The sequence below is a fragment of the Euwallacea fornicatus genome, chromosome 20 (assembly GCF_040115645.1).
Source record: "Euwallacea fornicatus isolate EFF26 chromosome 20, ASM4011564v1, whole genome shotgun sequence".
Lineage (NCBI taxonomy): Eukaryota > Metazoa > Arthropoda > Insecta > Coleoptera > Curculionidae > Euwallacea > Euwallacea fornicatus.
Window position 1 is genome coordinate 3587845 of NC_089560.1, and position 16543 is coordinate 3604387.

The 16543-nt window shown below is 38.1% G+C and overlaps 1 protein-coding gene and 1 non-coding gene across 2 annotated transcripts; one reads left to right on the forward strand and one right to left on the reverse strand.

Annotated features, from left to right (window-relative positions):
• Positions 1-6384: 6384 nt before the first annotated feature.
• On the reverse strand, positions 6385-6475 carry TRNAY-GUA (transfer RNA tyrosine (anticodon GUA)). The gene is given in 2 exon segments: positions 6385-6420; positions 6439-6475. It is a non-coding gene; the product is annotated as a tRNA-Tyr (tRNA).
• A 3412-nt stretch (positions 6476-9887) lies between these two features.
• On the forward strand, positions 9888-11443 carry LOC136345682 (uncharacterized). Its single transcript, XM_066294209.1, has 3 exons — positions 9888-11128; positions 11185-11359; positions 11427-11443. The coding sequence occupies exons 1-3, from the start codon at positions 10358-10360 to the stop codon at positions 11441-11443; spliced, it is 963 nt and encodes a 320-aa protein (XP_066150306.1). The 5' UTR covers positions 9888-10357.
• Positions 11444-16543: the final 5100 nt, after the last annotated feature.

A 16543-nucleotide genomic window follows, 5' to 3' on the forward strand; every position in this document is an offset into this window, starting at 1 on the left:
TCCTCGAACTGCGAACAGTAATTGCTTCTGAAATAAATTGCAACGAACCGAAATGGGCCTAATCCGCCCCTGTGATTTTACCCTTTCAAACACTTGTCTCGCTGCAGCCGTCAGGGTCAGGGTCTCTGCATAGAGCAGACTGCCACCCCTCCTCCCACCCCCTACAGACTTCACCCTCGCAGACACCCAGACGGGATCTGCATGTATACACTTGTGTTTAGGTGAATTCCTAGACATATTTGTTGATTGCGTTAAGGACTGAAGGGTGCGTGTCAATGCACCCTTCAAGGTCCGCGTTCAAGTCGGCACAGCAAATCTCCCAAGCCAATTTTCCTTTTGGTCCCAATGATTGTGAACCTGGAAGTGCGTTAACATGGTTAATCCGTCTGCACTTTCCTTATTTATATTCATCTTATTAAACTTCCGCTGTAGTCGAAAAATCTTTTGGGATTCAGTGATTCAGGGATGGCCTCGAAAAGTCCAGTGACCTCGGCGCAAGTAGAAACACATTGAGTCGAGCCGGTTCGCGCCTATTCTCCTCAGCTCCTTTTATCAGTTTACGATGTTGCCAAGTTTCGGAATAGCCGAAATTTCGGAGAGGCTTCGGGAGCGTTCCCAAGAGCAAGGAGTGTTGAGGTCGCACATCAAGCAACTGGACCTTCATCGATGATTTCTGTGAAAATTCAAAAAAATTTCAGCTTTTCAATAGTTTCAGAGTTTTTCTAGTCAGCTGCTTATTATTTAGTCTGAGTGACAACATCGCTGTATCTGAATTTTAAAAATTCTTCTTTGTGTGTGACCCCCCGCAAGGCAACTCTGATTAAAGTTTGGATTTGGCCGAGAGTGGTCTAAAATTTTTTCGTAATTTACAACATAAAAATGTACTCATTTGTTGAAAAACAATTAAGAAAACAATTTATTTAATTCGAAAGTGCTGATGCTCAGCATCGATTCACGCACTATCGGACATCAGGCAGCATCCCCAAGATCAAATGAGTTTTTTGACCATCTCTCTGCGTGTAGTGCCCACAAGAATAGGCAGATCGGACCTGTTTGGTGGGTTTTTTTCATATAATTCGTTTTATTAACATAGACAGTAGATTTAGTGGTACGGTGGGCCCTTTCGGGATGGGCCACTTTCGAAGACCCACCACGGAACCTAATACTTCTCGATGGGCTATGCGTGGCATGTTTTAAGGATTCCTCTCATCGATTTCGATTATGTTATTAGATGAATTTGGGGGTTATTTTCTTTGTTTGTTTGTAATTTCGTCGATAATAACGGTCGTCTTGAAAACGCAAATAAAAACTCTCACAAAAGCTAAATTTGAGAGCGTGTCGCTCTTCCCACCCCATATTTCTGACAACGGAGGCACCTCACTGGGGATCCACCCATGCGTGAGGCAGGGTAATTTTAGAATTCTGCAAAAAATAGTTATATAAAACAATAGACACGATGCATCGAGTTCTTTAGTATGTAAACACACATGTAAACCTTGCAGTACTTTACGAGACTGGATTTCCGGAGATCTCACTGTTCGTGAATCACCTATAGGCAGCATACCGGATGTGCCAATAATAATTATTCGGTCAACGTTTTTAAAATCGAATTTGGACCTTGATTTATCGATTCCCATTAAAACTGACGGTGATAAACTTTGACACCAAGTTCAGATAAGTTTTATAAGACGTTGCATCACATTAGCAGGGTTAATCTCCCCATAAAATCCACCATACTTCCAGGAACAAATAAATTCGACTCAAACATAGCTATTTTTAACCTCAAGAAGCAATCGGGTCTCCTGTGCGAAATTTGAAGCCTCCAAAGCAGAGCCAAAGATCATTGAACCGGCTTCAAGAGAAGGCCAGTTTCCGCTTCTATTTTCGCAGCTGTTTGTGTTTCTTGGGCAAACGTTGCTATTTCACTTTCACTGGTGCAGACAGACGTGCGAAACCTATTAAAGTCACCCTCTATGAAGTCCACGTGACGTCAAACACTAACGCCCAAATGGCACGTCGAAAAAAACGGAAAAATAGCTGAAATTGATACCATGCGAGGGTCGTTTTTTCGGGCTGTTGCAGGAAACACTGTTTGTGCTATTAGGTAATGGTAGAGACGATTTTACGGTCTGACCTACTATGTTATTTGATATTTAGAAACTGCAGATCTCGGGGAACAGTGGCTGCACATACGTCTCTACACTTACTTTTCGCCGTTTTTGCGTTTTGGAGCCTCGGATTTGAGTGTTTCCAGACGGTAATTTTCGATCTTAATCATGTACCAGAATGGCCCCAGAACTACCAGACTTAATACATACATACATTAGTTCCTTAACGATGTGTGGATATTTTAAGGTGGGATTCTAAATGAAAAAATAATGATAGTTCGTCATATAAACTACGTTTCAAAATAGCTCCGTTACGGAAATACAGTGTTGCAAAGTTTTAGAAAAAAAAAATGGAAATTAATTAATATTTTCGAAACTGCTTGAGATATTTCAATGAAATTTGGTATGTGAAGACAATTTCTAAAAGGGCATTAATTGCAATAAAAATGTGCGTTTCAATTCAAACTCGTTTAAAACTTTTTTATTGCGACAAATATATAGATAGATATGTGTAGAGTGTGTACATAAAGTATGGAAAAAATTCAATTAAAAATCATGTGTTTGTTTTTTGGAAAAACGCTGAGACACGTGAATTCTTATTTTTGGTTGCGTTTTCTTTATGGTAAATGCTTGTATTCAGGGTGACCCACAACCAAGTTACATAATCATAGATGAAACCTGGGTCCATCGTTTCATACCTGAGACGAAGGAGTTGTCAAAACAATGGACTCAAAGGAGAGCATCGGTTCCAAATAAGGCGAAAACCGTTCTCTCTGCAAGAAAGATGAGTTTTTTAGGATGCACATAGGATAATTTTTGTCGACTACTTCACTAAAAGAAAAACAACAAAGGGAGAATATTACACGATATTATTGCAGCGTATGATCGAAGAAATTGGGAAAAATCGATCGCATATGGCAAAAAATAAAGTCTTGTTTCATCATCAGTCCACATTTCCGTCATCGTAATGGCCAAAATCCATGAACTTGGTTTCGAACTTGTTCCTCAACCGCCCTATTCACCAGATTTAGCCCCTTCAGATTATTTTCTATTTCCAATCCAGCAAAAATGGCTTTTGCCAATAATGACGAGGTGAATTCCGACGTTGATGACTATTTTGAAACGTTCGAAGTTTCCAATAAGCACGGTGTACAAGGCAAAATTCCTCGCTGGGAAAAGTGTGGGAACCTCACAGGAAACTATGTTAAGTCATAATGTAATAATTTCCAAATTTCTGTTTCTTTTAGTGTTAGTTCAGATACTTCTGGGACTATCTTCGTACTTTTGTGTTTAGACCAAGAAGCGAAACCCATGGCTCCTTTATATAGCTGCTCCCTGAATAACAAAACCAATTAGAAAGTTCATTGAAATGTTAGTTTGTTGACCTTATTTTCGGTACAAAAACAATTTACGATTATCGTCTTATCTTTGCAACGTCTAAGCTATGACTTTTCGAAAAGTACCCATGGCTTGCGCAATCCGAATAAGAACAAGCCACATAATGGCAGTTCAAAACCTTATCAGTCTCGTGTCCTAAATTTAGATGGAAACAATAATGACAAAATTAATGCTTGTTTGTCGATTTTTCATGGAAAATACACGAGAAGTACCTACCTAATTGGACATGCGAGGACATAGCGCTCAGGTATATACCTACACCTCCTTTGGCAATGGTCATATTATGAACCATCGGAAATGCATGCATAAAGATAAAGATAACAATGACACCTAAAAGAACTAGAAATAGAAAGAAAGGTTGGGAATTTTCGGGCACAAATTAGCCCATGCAAAAAGGTTACTCCAAGGGTTAGTCCGATACCCTTTGGTGCATAAAAAGTTTGCATTGTCTAAAGTTCGTTATAAAGTGCATTCAAAGCTCATAGCTGAGAAACTTGTTGCTATCAATGCGAATAAAGCGCGAAGGATTCCCAAAAGGGACGTTAGGGCCGATGCATTGTGCCATAACTAGTCTTACCGGTATCTTAAGGACCGTTTTTTGTCCATCTTGCCATTTGGACATTAGAAAAAGCTTTGGATAAGGGTTGCAATGTGTGTACCAAAATAAATTATGGGATATTTTTTCGGTGGATTATGTGAGTCTTCATAACCATCGTCAAATAATCTGAAAACGTAGTGAAATTGCATTTTTTACCTCCAAAACAGTATGTCAGTAGGGCTCCCACCTGCTGTAACGCTTTCATAACAGAGCAGACGGAAACCCTTTTTCGAAAAGGGTTGGCGGCCAAATTTGCCTTAATCTAAAACAGATCGTCGATGGTAAAAAACCCTTTTGACCCTTTCCGATCAAACTTAATATTTACCATCCGAAATCTAGGTCAAACTACTGAAAGTGCCATAATAAGCAAATGGTGCGCCATTTGGGAGGAAATCGAATATGTCATGTAGAGAAGGGTTTTAGCTGTTGATGAAGGGAACATATTGGATGTGTATTTGATGGAGACAAATAAATTAATGTGTTAGGACCAGCTTGCTTAAACCACTTTGCATCGTAGACATTAACGTGAAATTTTATGGTTAAGGCTTAAAATTAGGATTTTTCATATATCAGCCACTTGAATATTTACCCCTTTGGCCTTTGCTGCGCAGCTGCTCGAAGGTTTCTACCGCCAGTGCACCTTGAGTGGTTGGAATTTAAATATAACCCAAAAAGAGCTTTTACTTCCCATCAATTGAAAATTGCTGATAAACAATTTCTAATGCAGTTCACCTGCACGTGCATCCCCACCCTTTCTCGCGGACGAAGTATTGGGTTATAATTAACCCTGATTTCGGTAGCTCGTTCGTTCATGGGCAGGTGTTTTTTGGTAAAATGTATATATTTTTTTATTTCCTATCAAAGACAACGTCCGCACAAATAAGAAAAATGAGAGAATTTTTTTCTAAGTTTAATGAGTAAAGCGAAAGTTTTTGTAATAGAAACCGATGAGCTAGCGGATTCCATTTCGTAATGGTAGTTATGTAGATATGGGGAGCGAAAATTAAATAAATTTCTATCTTTTTTATTAGTTGCTCATTAGGGAATGGAAATTGAGGTCAGGTTGAAAGACTTCACAATTATGCACAAACAATTAAACACACACTGTCTATGAAAATCCTGCAAATGTGAAATATCTCGAAAAATATGCAATTTATTAAAAAATACCTTATATAAAAATTGAAAGAGTTTAAAAATTTTACCATTCTGCGGTATTCAAAAATATGCAAGGTGCCCCACAAAATGGCGTCAATTAATTGAAGTTATGTTTTTTCTTATGGATTGGCGAATTTTTTATAACATTTTCTGATTCACCCTCGCATTCTGAACATAATTCATGTAACATGTCTTATGGCTAAACCAGCGGCTCAATGGCTATTGTAGAACGAAAGGAAAAAAGAAAATTGCCGCTATGTAAACGAACTTATTTTTATAGAAGAGCTCAAAATGTACCCTCTGTGTGGTTTGTCAGTGAGCTAAATTGCAGTAGAATTTCTTAATAACATATTACAGCATTTCAACAGTAATGAGACGACATTCGTCAGTAACTCTTCTTAACTCATTTATATCTGCCGGCTTCCTGGCATACGCCGTACTTTTTAAGTTGCCACATAGAAAGTATTCAAGAAGCGTCAAATCCGGTAATCTAGGGGGCCATACTATTTCACCTCCACATCCTATCGAAGCTACATAATAGACAAGCTGATTTTTAGATAGATTAGACAAAAAAGGCAAGGCATTATCACCCTTATTAATGATACTTAGAATGACGTTCTAGATCGTCAAACCTGTCGCATCTGCACAATTTGAGTACTTGATTCAATAGCAATAAGTTCATTTGGTTTTCTTCATGCCTGCAATCGCTGCTAAACCGCTACAGTTGGCCATAAGACATTTTACGTGAAATGTGTTCAGAATGCGAAGGTGAACCAGGAAATGTCATAAAAAGTTTGCCATCCCATAAGAAAAAAAATGACATCAATACACAGCTACTCTGTGACCCACCTTGTATATTTTTAATCGCCGAAAAATGTTAGAGTATTGAAATTACTTGAATTTATATATAAGGTATTTTTTAATAATTTACATATTTTTCGAGATGTTTCAGACTTGCCGGATTTTCCTGCGCAGTATTCAGCAATTTTAAATATCATTAAGTTACCACGGCCTTTTAGATTACGTAACGTCATTTATTGTCATATATTGTAATACATAGGATGAATTTGCGTATTTCCATAAGTAAAATAAATAAATAATTTAGAAATAAAATGCAAAAAAAGTTCCTTCGAGCCGGATTTGAACCAGCGACCTATGGATGTCCGCTTCGATGTTCCACTACAGTCCACCGCTCTACCAACTGAGCTATCGAAGGTTATATACGAGATCAAGCATAGGCAATTACTTTCGACTTACAGGGATCAGTACGCTTTTAACAATTCTTCAAACAATATAATTTATATGATACAGTCGGTTCTCATTTGGGACACTTGAACTAAATGAATGAGGTGCCTATTTAGTATTGAAAAATTGAATGAAAACAAAATTTAATTGCTAGAAAGCTATGAGGAAAAATCAAATCAACAATGGAAGATACCAAGACCGGTAAACATATTTAACCATAGAACTATTGAGCATTTTTTAAATCTTTAATATAACTCATTGGTCAGGGTAAAAATTAAATCAAACACAGGGAAAAGAAATCTAAGCTTGTAGTACTACCGGCGTAATCACGCCTTGTGTGTTTTCAATGAATGAGTGATTTTTTAGTTTTTTTTTTAATTTATGATATTTGGCGCAGGTTGTAGTGAAAAATCGGATCACTGTAAGGCGTAAAAGGGAAAGAGTTGCTGCGGCTTACTATCAGCATTATTATGCAATAGATGTTTAAAATAAAAATTTTAACCATGAAAAGTAGCAATAACTATGTTATTATGACTATTGAACTCTAGTTTTTGAGTCTACTTCTGGTCTCGTTTCAGGATCTCGTCCTAGAATATGTTTTAATGTAAATAATTCCAAAAATCCCCCATCAAAAATTAGATAATCTTGGTTGAATAAGTGAAAAAACAAGTAAAGTCAATTTTAAATCGGACCCAGAACTGCCCCATCATGTTTCGCTCGAAGAATCATGTTCTGCATTAAAGTGAATATTGTGACTGAAAAGCATGACGCAAACGTTTTCGGGATGGGTTAGGCCCGACCAACGTCTGGGTCGTCGCGATTGTTTTTCCTGGGTTTAATTTCATAATTCCTTGTTTCCTCTGTTTGATGATGGTTTATTACTGGTAATGATGGGGCAATTGTAACGAGAGGTGAACTGTAGCGTTTAAAGGAAATTTATACGGAGAGCCTACTCATCCCTCACATTATATTTACTCAAATTTATTTTTTATTTTTAAACCCTTAAACCGCAACAATAACCGTAAAATCACCCTATTGAATATGAAAACTACCTGAAAAACCTCGATGCAAAATATTGGGTTACCTAATGCACTTGTTCGCCTGTCTCCCACAAAACGGGGTTGTTTGCCCTGTCCAAATTGGCTACAAAAAACCCTGATGAGGGTGAGATTGGCTTATCTATTTGACGTTAAATTTCAGATATATAACGGTCCCGAAAGAGCCATTTCGAGTTAGTACCGCATAGCGGTACCTTGAGGGCCTGAAGGGCGCAATCAGTTCGCAACTCTTTAGTTAATGGGTTCCTGGTTCCGTGGGAAAGTTTTTGGGATCGATTATAATTAAAAAGGGTATAATAATAACGGTACTGTATAGAGGGAGGTTGCGAATTCTTCAGGGGATAATGACGGACTTGGTAACGGCACCTGCACTGGTTGTATGTAATGTAATATTAAAGGGAATAATTAATGAAATATAGCGTAGCTCTCCGTCACAAACATTTTCATCCTCATCATTAAATATATTTATACAGGGTGTTTCACAACTTATCGGGCAACCTTTAGCCACATGTGCATGTACATAAGCAGTCCATTAAAAAAATGTAATGAAAAATCCTACAGGAAACAAGATAAACAATAATAAAAATTTATTTATTGCATTAAATTTATTCATCAATATGTATTAAAGTTATAACTTTATATAAAAATTGATAAAAAAGAGCTAAAATTGCTTCCTCCTCCTTCTTCATCCTTCTTGAATATGTGTCCTTGACGATTAAAGCACAAATGTGATTTGTGCACCTCCACAGTTCCGTTTAGATGATTGAAATTTGTTAACTCAAGTACACAAAATATGTTGGATCGGCCGGGGTGGACAAAGTAACTCGGTCTCCGCGCTCTCCGGATCTAAATCCCTTAGATTTCTTTTTATGAGAGACATTCAAAAAACGAGGTCTACCGTACCGAAGTCCAGAAAATTGATGAATTGCCAGACCAGATTACAAGGGTGGCCGATAATTTGCGTCTTCGAGAGCTACAGGTAGGACGAACTTTCGAACTAACCCGTCATAATTGTATTCGACGGGCCCAGCTTGCATTCAAGGCAATGAAAAAAATTTTGGACACTCTTTGTTGCACAAAATAAATAAAATTTTATTTTTGTTTATCTCGTTACCTATAGGACTTTCATTAGATTTTTTTGTTCACATATCGACTTCTTATGTAATGGTGCATATGTGGTTGAAACTTGTCCGATAAATTATGAAACACCCTATATAACCAACACTTTCCTTTATCTGTAAACGCATAACAGTTACACCAGGAAAAATTCCATCCCTGAATATCCTCATCGACGACGTGGGAGGTCCTAATGCAGAGACCTATGATCAAAAAACTTCAGATATCAACGAAGTCCGAAAATTGTATTTCAGCTGCTATTACCCTCCTTCGAATCCTTTAAAAAACTCATTTTGGGGTCCGATCATTTCATTAGCGACGAAACGTTTGAGAATAATTAAATGCAAAAAAATGGTGATAGTTATTTTGGGAAATATGAATAGTGAAAATTTTCGTTGGGGGTACTAAGTATCGATTTGCGCTTCACAGCCTCATAAATGGGAAGCCTCTAGGTTTTTCCTTACTTGAATTATCACTGATGTTCCGTTTAGTATTGATATCAGTGAAATGTCCTGCACTACCAAATCCAAAAATGAGTTTGTCAATTTGAAAACATTTACCACTACGATAGAGATTGGATATACTTAATCGATTCGGTCTCCAAATTCGATCACACACAAGTACTTTCCGTTCGTCTGGTAGGCGGAGCAATTTCAGAACCATTGCACGAATTGGAACGTTTGTACGTGTGGATTACCCAAATATCATTGTTTTGACAGGCCAAAGCTTGCATTTGATTGGACTATAAACGTTCAAAATGGCGCTCAGCCTTGACAGAGCAATTATGGATGTAAACAGGTGCAAATAGAGCATTATTCCGCATACAGACAAGTCTCATCATACCACATCATCATGAGTATTTCAATTCTTTATATTGCAAACCTACACGTTGTATTCCTTCGGGGGTAAAAATTTGAATTTAAAAATGAATTTACCAACGCACTAACTGTGGTATTGAAGATGGGCCTAATGGTGGTAAGGAGATAGATATTGTCCTATCCACAATTTCTCTCTTCTGGTAATAACACTACTCTCTGTCTGCTTTAACACTTCGAGCTCAGAAAGTCTCTCGCAGATGCCGTAATAATGATACACCTCACGGCTTGACTACCATGGTCCGCAACGAGTTCAGATCAATCAACAAAAAAATGGGGGGTCCCATTTAAAATAATGAACTTATGTATCGCCATACTTCTTGGAGTCGCCCTATGCATTAAACAATAATTTCTGGAAATACGCCTTTATGTGCTATGTAATCCTGCAGAAGAAAGGAATTGTTAAGTTTAATGATGTAGAAGCTAAGGAAGTCTGACGCACTATTGCAGCACACTGAAGAGATAAAATTGTTTATGTGCATGTACATACCGACAACAATATGAAAATTCAGTCTATCTCAACCCTAGACTTGAAGATCAAAGCCAAACTAAACACCGATTTTGATACGAATAATGAAAACAAAATGGGCCTAACGTACAATTTTCCATATTTACCTAAAAAAGCTGACTGTAATTGCACATCAGGGCTGCACCCACACACACAACAATTTATTATAATAATTTGATAAACAATAAATTACAATTTTGATTTACGCCCCTTTTCAGCTAAAAAAAACTCACGTCCAGTACAGGACTAGCCATGTGTTTGTTCCCTTAATTAATCGAATCCGGTTAAAATGTAAAATGACTTCGTGGTGGTTCGTAGCTTGGCACCTTACTTGCTGTGCAATCCATGCTGAAACCACAGATTATTCTCTACTACAGAAATGTCTATCTGGAACCGTAAAGGATCACACAATGTTTGTATTTGCACGCAGTGGTACCCAACACGATGACGCAATAGTACAAGAAGTCCATAGAAGCAAAATGGCCCTGCTTAACGTGAATTTTAAAAAGGCAAAGGCAAATTTTTTAATTCAGCAAATACGCAAAGCCACTCATAAGGAAATCATAGTTTTCGTTGAGGATTTAGATACTTTAAAGGAAGTCATTAACCAAAGCTATCATGTGAAACGAGGAGCCCGGGTTACCATTGTCGGCCTACAGAATCAAGACTCCAGAACATTAAGACTTCAAGTGTTTACCATGATCCTCCCACCCTCAAAGCATGTTGCACTGATCTTCAAAGAAATAGGATCGACTTTGAGTAACTCTCCTAATTGTTCTTGTACCCTTGACTCCTTGTTAAGATTTAACTATAAGAGAGAAAATTTCCGGGTGTCTACTTTTCAGAGCGTTACTGTTAGGAAAAAAGGAGATTCCTACGAAGGGGCTGATGCAGATATTGTTAATCTTACGTTAAGCCACTTGAAGTTGCAACTTGAGTTAATAAATCCAATGGATGGATATGCTTTTGGGGAGGAAATAGAAATGTCTGGGGCTCTAGGACAGATAGCCAGAGGAGAAGCCGACATGGTGCTCAATTCCGCTATATTCAGTGAGGATTTGCAACTAGTAAAGTTAACCCAATTGCTTGAAAAGATTTTACAAAAAATGTTGTTTTCTTGTAGGTGGACCATACATACCCATATATTCGTGACGACATGATCATCCTAGTACCCAAAGCCTACGACACGCATCATGTAGTGTTTCGCCCAGAAATCGCAGCTTCCCTGATAATCCCTATCGTTCTCCTCGTGTTCCTATATTTCAAGTTATTTCAGAAATTGAGCACAATGGACACTTGCCTGATTTTAACTAGGATATTAACTATCAGAGCCATCAAAGATCATAATCAATCTAAACCTTTCAGGCTTATGTATGCCGTAATTTTAACATTAACGTTCTTCGGTAGCATCCTGTTCTCGTTGCAAGTATTCTCACGCAAAACTGAAAGCTCCTTCCTAGTCAAAGTCAGAACCATAGAAGAATTTGCTCAGGCTCAAGTGAGGCTCGCAGTGAGACCTGGGCTGATCAAGAGCGTTACAGACGCCCTACAAAATCACACCTCAAAAAGCTCTATTCTCTCTCGCATTGACACTTACCCCTTCGGTTTGAATGAATTTGAACGCGAGTGGGAGGTTATTCAAAACTGCAGCACCCATGCTGTAGTATGCAGAACCAACACTTTTGCTTATTATGTGCATTATCAGAGAATCCGCTCGAGAAACGTTTGTTACAGCCCAGTGCAAGAATCGCTGATGCCATCCCTGAACTCCTACATTATCGGCTTGAGGAACCCTCATGTAGAGAAACTCAATTCTGTGCTTTCTAGAATAGTGGAAGCAGGTTTGGTTTTGAAATTTAATCGAATGGTTCATAGGCCTGACATGGGAAATTTAGGGGTTCATTTTAACAAGAGGGTAAATCTGGTCATCGGGGTTGTGTTCTTGATCGGACTGGGGGCGGCATGTGTGGTTTTTGCTGCTGAACTGGTTGTCTATTCTTTAGTACGTTAATGAGTGGGGGGAAAAAATTTAAGGATCTCTGATGATGTCATCGTTGAACCCTGCTTGAGGAACCCTCACCTTGAGTGTAGAACTCAATTTTGTTCTCCCGACAACAGCGGAACCTTGCCCGTTTTTTATAATAGGAAAACGTATTTTTTTTGTCCATTGTACAACAGAGATAACGATTAGAATTAGCAACGTTTTCTCTTCCACCTTGCGTTCCTCGATCGCGATCATGCAAAACCCATTTTCTGTAATACTACTATGGTACCAACTACCTATGAGAAATATTCGATGATAATTCCTTTATCCTGTAACGCCCAAATTTTAATTTAATTTCGCCATTTTACCTCCTGGCGAGCACCACAACGCGACACAGTTGTGAACTGGTACCTAGTGCGCAACCTACTTTGAGACACAAATTCGCAACGAATCCCGAATTCTGCGACCACCGGGCAGCAAGTAAATCTTTTGATGTTTTCGCCCTTGGCCCGAACGGCAACGAAGGTAAATCGAACAGAAAATTTTCATTCGATTCCGGTTATTCGCACTCGCATTAAACAAACCGAGAATATTTTCTCGGTGTCCAATATTCGTTCAATGTTCGCTCGCTCGGTGTTCGCTTGCTCGACGTTCGTTCGCTCGGCGTTCGTTCGTTCAGTATTCGTCCGCGCAGCATTCGCTCACTCAGGGAATGCGGACACATTTACAGATTGTTGCTATCGCAAGGACCCATAGGATTCAAAATCTGTTTTTCTTAGAACTGTACAGGCAAGTTGGATTGTAAGACCTGAGTCGGATCGGTTTATTTTATAGGCGAGAGCCAGAGAGGTCGTTATTTAACAAGGGCATAACTATAGATTTGGTGGTTCGGTTTTTGGGCGATTTGGTCGAGACGCGCATTATTATTTTAACTCGCTTTATCCTCTATAGTGAAGCGAAATACCAACATGTGTAACACAAAATCTATACCCTAATTGCGGTAATGATCGAATAATAAAAAATTCTCCACAATTGAATATTCCATTAAAAGGAAGGTCCCTTGCGGTTTGCACGAACATCCATTGGCGTGCAAATTTCCATTTCCTTTAAAAATTTACAGGCTCTCTAAATCTCCCCTATTTAATCAACATGGTAAAATGGAGTACCGAAATAGATTTATTACCCTCAATTATAACAACAATAGCATCATGAGTTTTTCCCATATTTTTAGCTGCCTGAATAATAAAATGGAAAATGTCACGCCCGTGGTCATTAACGAAAATAGCTGCAAAATGCGTGTCTGTTCATCTACGTATAATGGCAACTTTTCTATGTCGGATATCGATTGTAAATTACTGTAATTGTCGTGAAAAGCCAATGCGCATTGCTAATTAATTATTAATGATGCGCGATATCAAATGGGACCCCCTGTGCATACAAACAAAACTTGCGGCAAGTTTGCATGGGTTAATGCGGGTGAGGGCACAAATTGCTACATGGGGAATTGGAAAAGTACGCATCGATTAAACGTTAAATATGGTTCTTATCCATGTATTATCAAACAGCTCACGTCTCAGTTCGGTTAAACATAATGATTAAAAGGTCTTCGTTACGGTCTTAAGTCAGCTCTTCACATTAACGAATATATTTCAAAAGTTCTCGACTTAAAGTTAGACAACTCTCAGACTTTATGCATTGACTTTCTCAAAAAAAAAAAAACTAACTTTTGAACCTTGGACACATGTAGGAGTTTAATATGAGAAATCGGTTTTTATTTTTTTGCTCCTGCTCGGATTATCCAATTGGAAAGGTCTTACATGAAGGTTATAGTACTTAAGATCGGCCATCATTCCGCAATTTTCTGGATCTTCTAATTAGAGCCTTTTCAGCTCAAAACGCCTCCGAATTTCAAGAATTTTCAATGTCCTATATTACCATTCGCGGCTACGATTGGTCAGATTGCTCGATGGTCTTTGCGTGCCATTGCTGTAAATGTTTTTGCAAATAAATTTTTTGTTTTTGTTCACTTACTTGTTTGGTCGAACTTTAATATGTAGGTAGTTGTTTAACATTTTTTTTTCACTTTTTTTTGCATTTTAATAAAAGGTTAAATAAAAAAAGAGAAAATTCATTTGATATGGGGTTTTTACGTTTATGTTGTTGGCGACTTTGCGTTTGTTCAACTCACACATTGACTCTGACGAATTGTGGCCTCGAACGGTTAAGTGGGCGATTCAAATTTTTGAAATTTGAAGGCGTTTTGAGGCAAAACGATTTCTCAATTGGATGATCTGTGTAGGAGAGAAAAAACACAAACCGATTTCCCGTGTTAATTTCATATCTCCAGGGTTTGCCTGGACATGGATGTCTGTGCGTCTATGTATATGTTGTTCAAGCTATTAATACAATGACGCCACATGTAAAAAATTTGCGGGATTGTCGGTTTGCACAGAAACTTTACTGCCAAACACTAAAACAACCAGAAATCGACAATATGGGCATAATTGACATCGCCGCGACCTTTTTACATTATAAAAAATTCTAAACTTGCAGAAACATGTAGCGCATGTGTCTTGAGAAAAGCTAGGTAATTATTATGTTAAATGGGTGCAGTTACAATGTAATCTTTTTCAAGAGCCTAAACTGCCCATACGTCTACCAAAATACATATTATTTAGGAACACGTTTGCCAATACAGTTCGCAAAAAATCAGGTAAATAGACTTAATGCAGCCCACGAAATTACAAAATTCTCGTTATTTTTTACCATTCCTCGTATATGAAAAGACATATGGCAAGTAAATTTTATCTGTCTTGAGGCGCGGTTCGCATCAGGTGCCCCTTTTCCCATAACCCTTTCGTCCTAGATCTCTAATGAGCCGAAAAGGGGTTCGCACAGATTGCCCATCGTCAAAGGTGCGCTTTTTTAAGATGGGGCTGCAGGTAAATTACGGAAGATGAAAAAATAATGGGGTTAATTGGTTGAATGTCAGTCGTCGGTTCGCCACATGTGGAACATTTGCCGAGGGGCAGTGAAATGTGAAAATTATTGTCTTTGTACCTTAATACTGTTACCTTTGCATCGTGGAAATGTGACACTACCAGATGGCCAGTGAATGCGGCAAAGCTCCTAAAATAAAGGAAGATACACCCTGTGATCAGCCGAGAATTTCTCCTGTAATTTTTTTTTTAATGATTAATTAAATATTTATTCGCCTAGTGATTTGCCTGATTTATTTCCTATAACAAGAAATTGCCTGGGACATTTGCCTATATGCCATTAGAGTGTGTGATATATTATAGATTCACGTCCGAATGTCGGCTATTGATTATCCATTAGGCGAAAATGACCAATTCTCCATGGAACGCTAATGCATAGTAGAGGCAAAAGTTTTAAGTGGAACTGGGTGGAGAAAGTACAATTATTCCTGCCTGTCTATAAATAATTATTCACAATCTACATACTGTATAGAAATTCAAGAAACTTATTTCTACGAATTAATAAAATATTTCAGAGCAAAATCTATATGTTGGTGATAGATTTAGAATAACTTATAACTCTAATTTTAGATGTGTAACGGGTAATTCAAACAGACTTTTCACATTACAATATAAAATATTTTTGGAGAGTCAACATATTTGTTAACGTCAACGCAAGATTTCTAATATAGGAATTTAAACAAAAACATGGAGCAATATACAACAGAAAAACGTGTTAAAATTGGCCAAGCCTGTCATGAAAATGGCCGATCATGGAAAAGTGCATTTCGCGCTTTACGTATTTTTTTTAGTGCAAAATCAACATTTTTATAGAATAAATTTGAGGGAATGTGAACTAAAAATTCAGGCAATCTCCATCAACCTCCTCCCCAAGCCCCCGCGATCGCATGATTTGACCCCCGCGGATTTTTTTCCTTAGGGGGTATCTGAAGACCAGATTCTACAAGAATTAACCGAACACCATGGTGTGACTGAAACAGGAGATCAGACGAGAAATAGCCAGCATGGAACCTGATTTATACCACAAAGCTGTCGAAAATTTTCTGATAACTTCCAAACCACATGAGCCGTGGTGCTCATTTCTATACGCGATTGTAACGAATCAACCTCAAACGGTAAATAAACATTTTTCAATGTCTCTGTGTTCTCTTCACCACGTTTATGTGGAAATCTAAATTGAATCACTCTTTATTATCTGCTAAACCTCTGGGCCGAATCAAAGAATGTCGGCCTAGAAGACTGCGAACCCCACCTTACAACTGCTTTGTCTATTTGATTTACGTTTCACCAATCGTTTTTACAATTTTTATGGCCATTAATTTTCATTCTCGTTGAAACTCTTTATTGTATTCTTGTTTTACGACCCGATACAGGTGATCGTAACGAGAGGCTTTGGCGGGAGGGTGCGAAGCTGCGGGGTTGCGCACCTGCAGTTCACAACTAGCTGCTTTTTCAGTTAATTTGGTGTTTTGACTACTGTTTTTAAAGGTTTTTTTTTG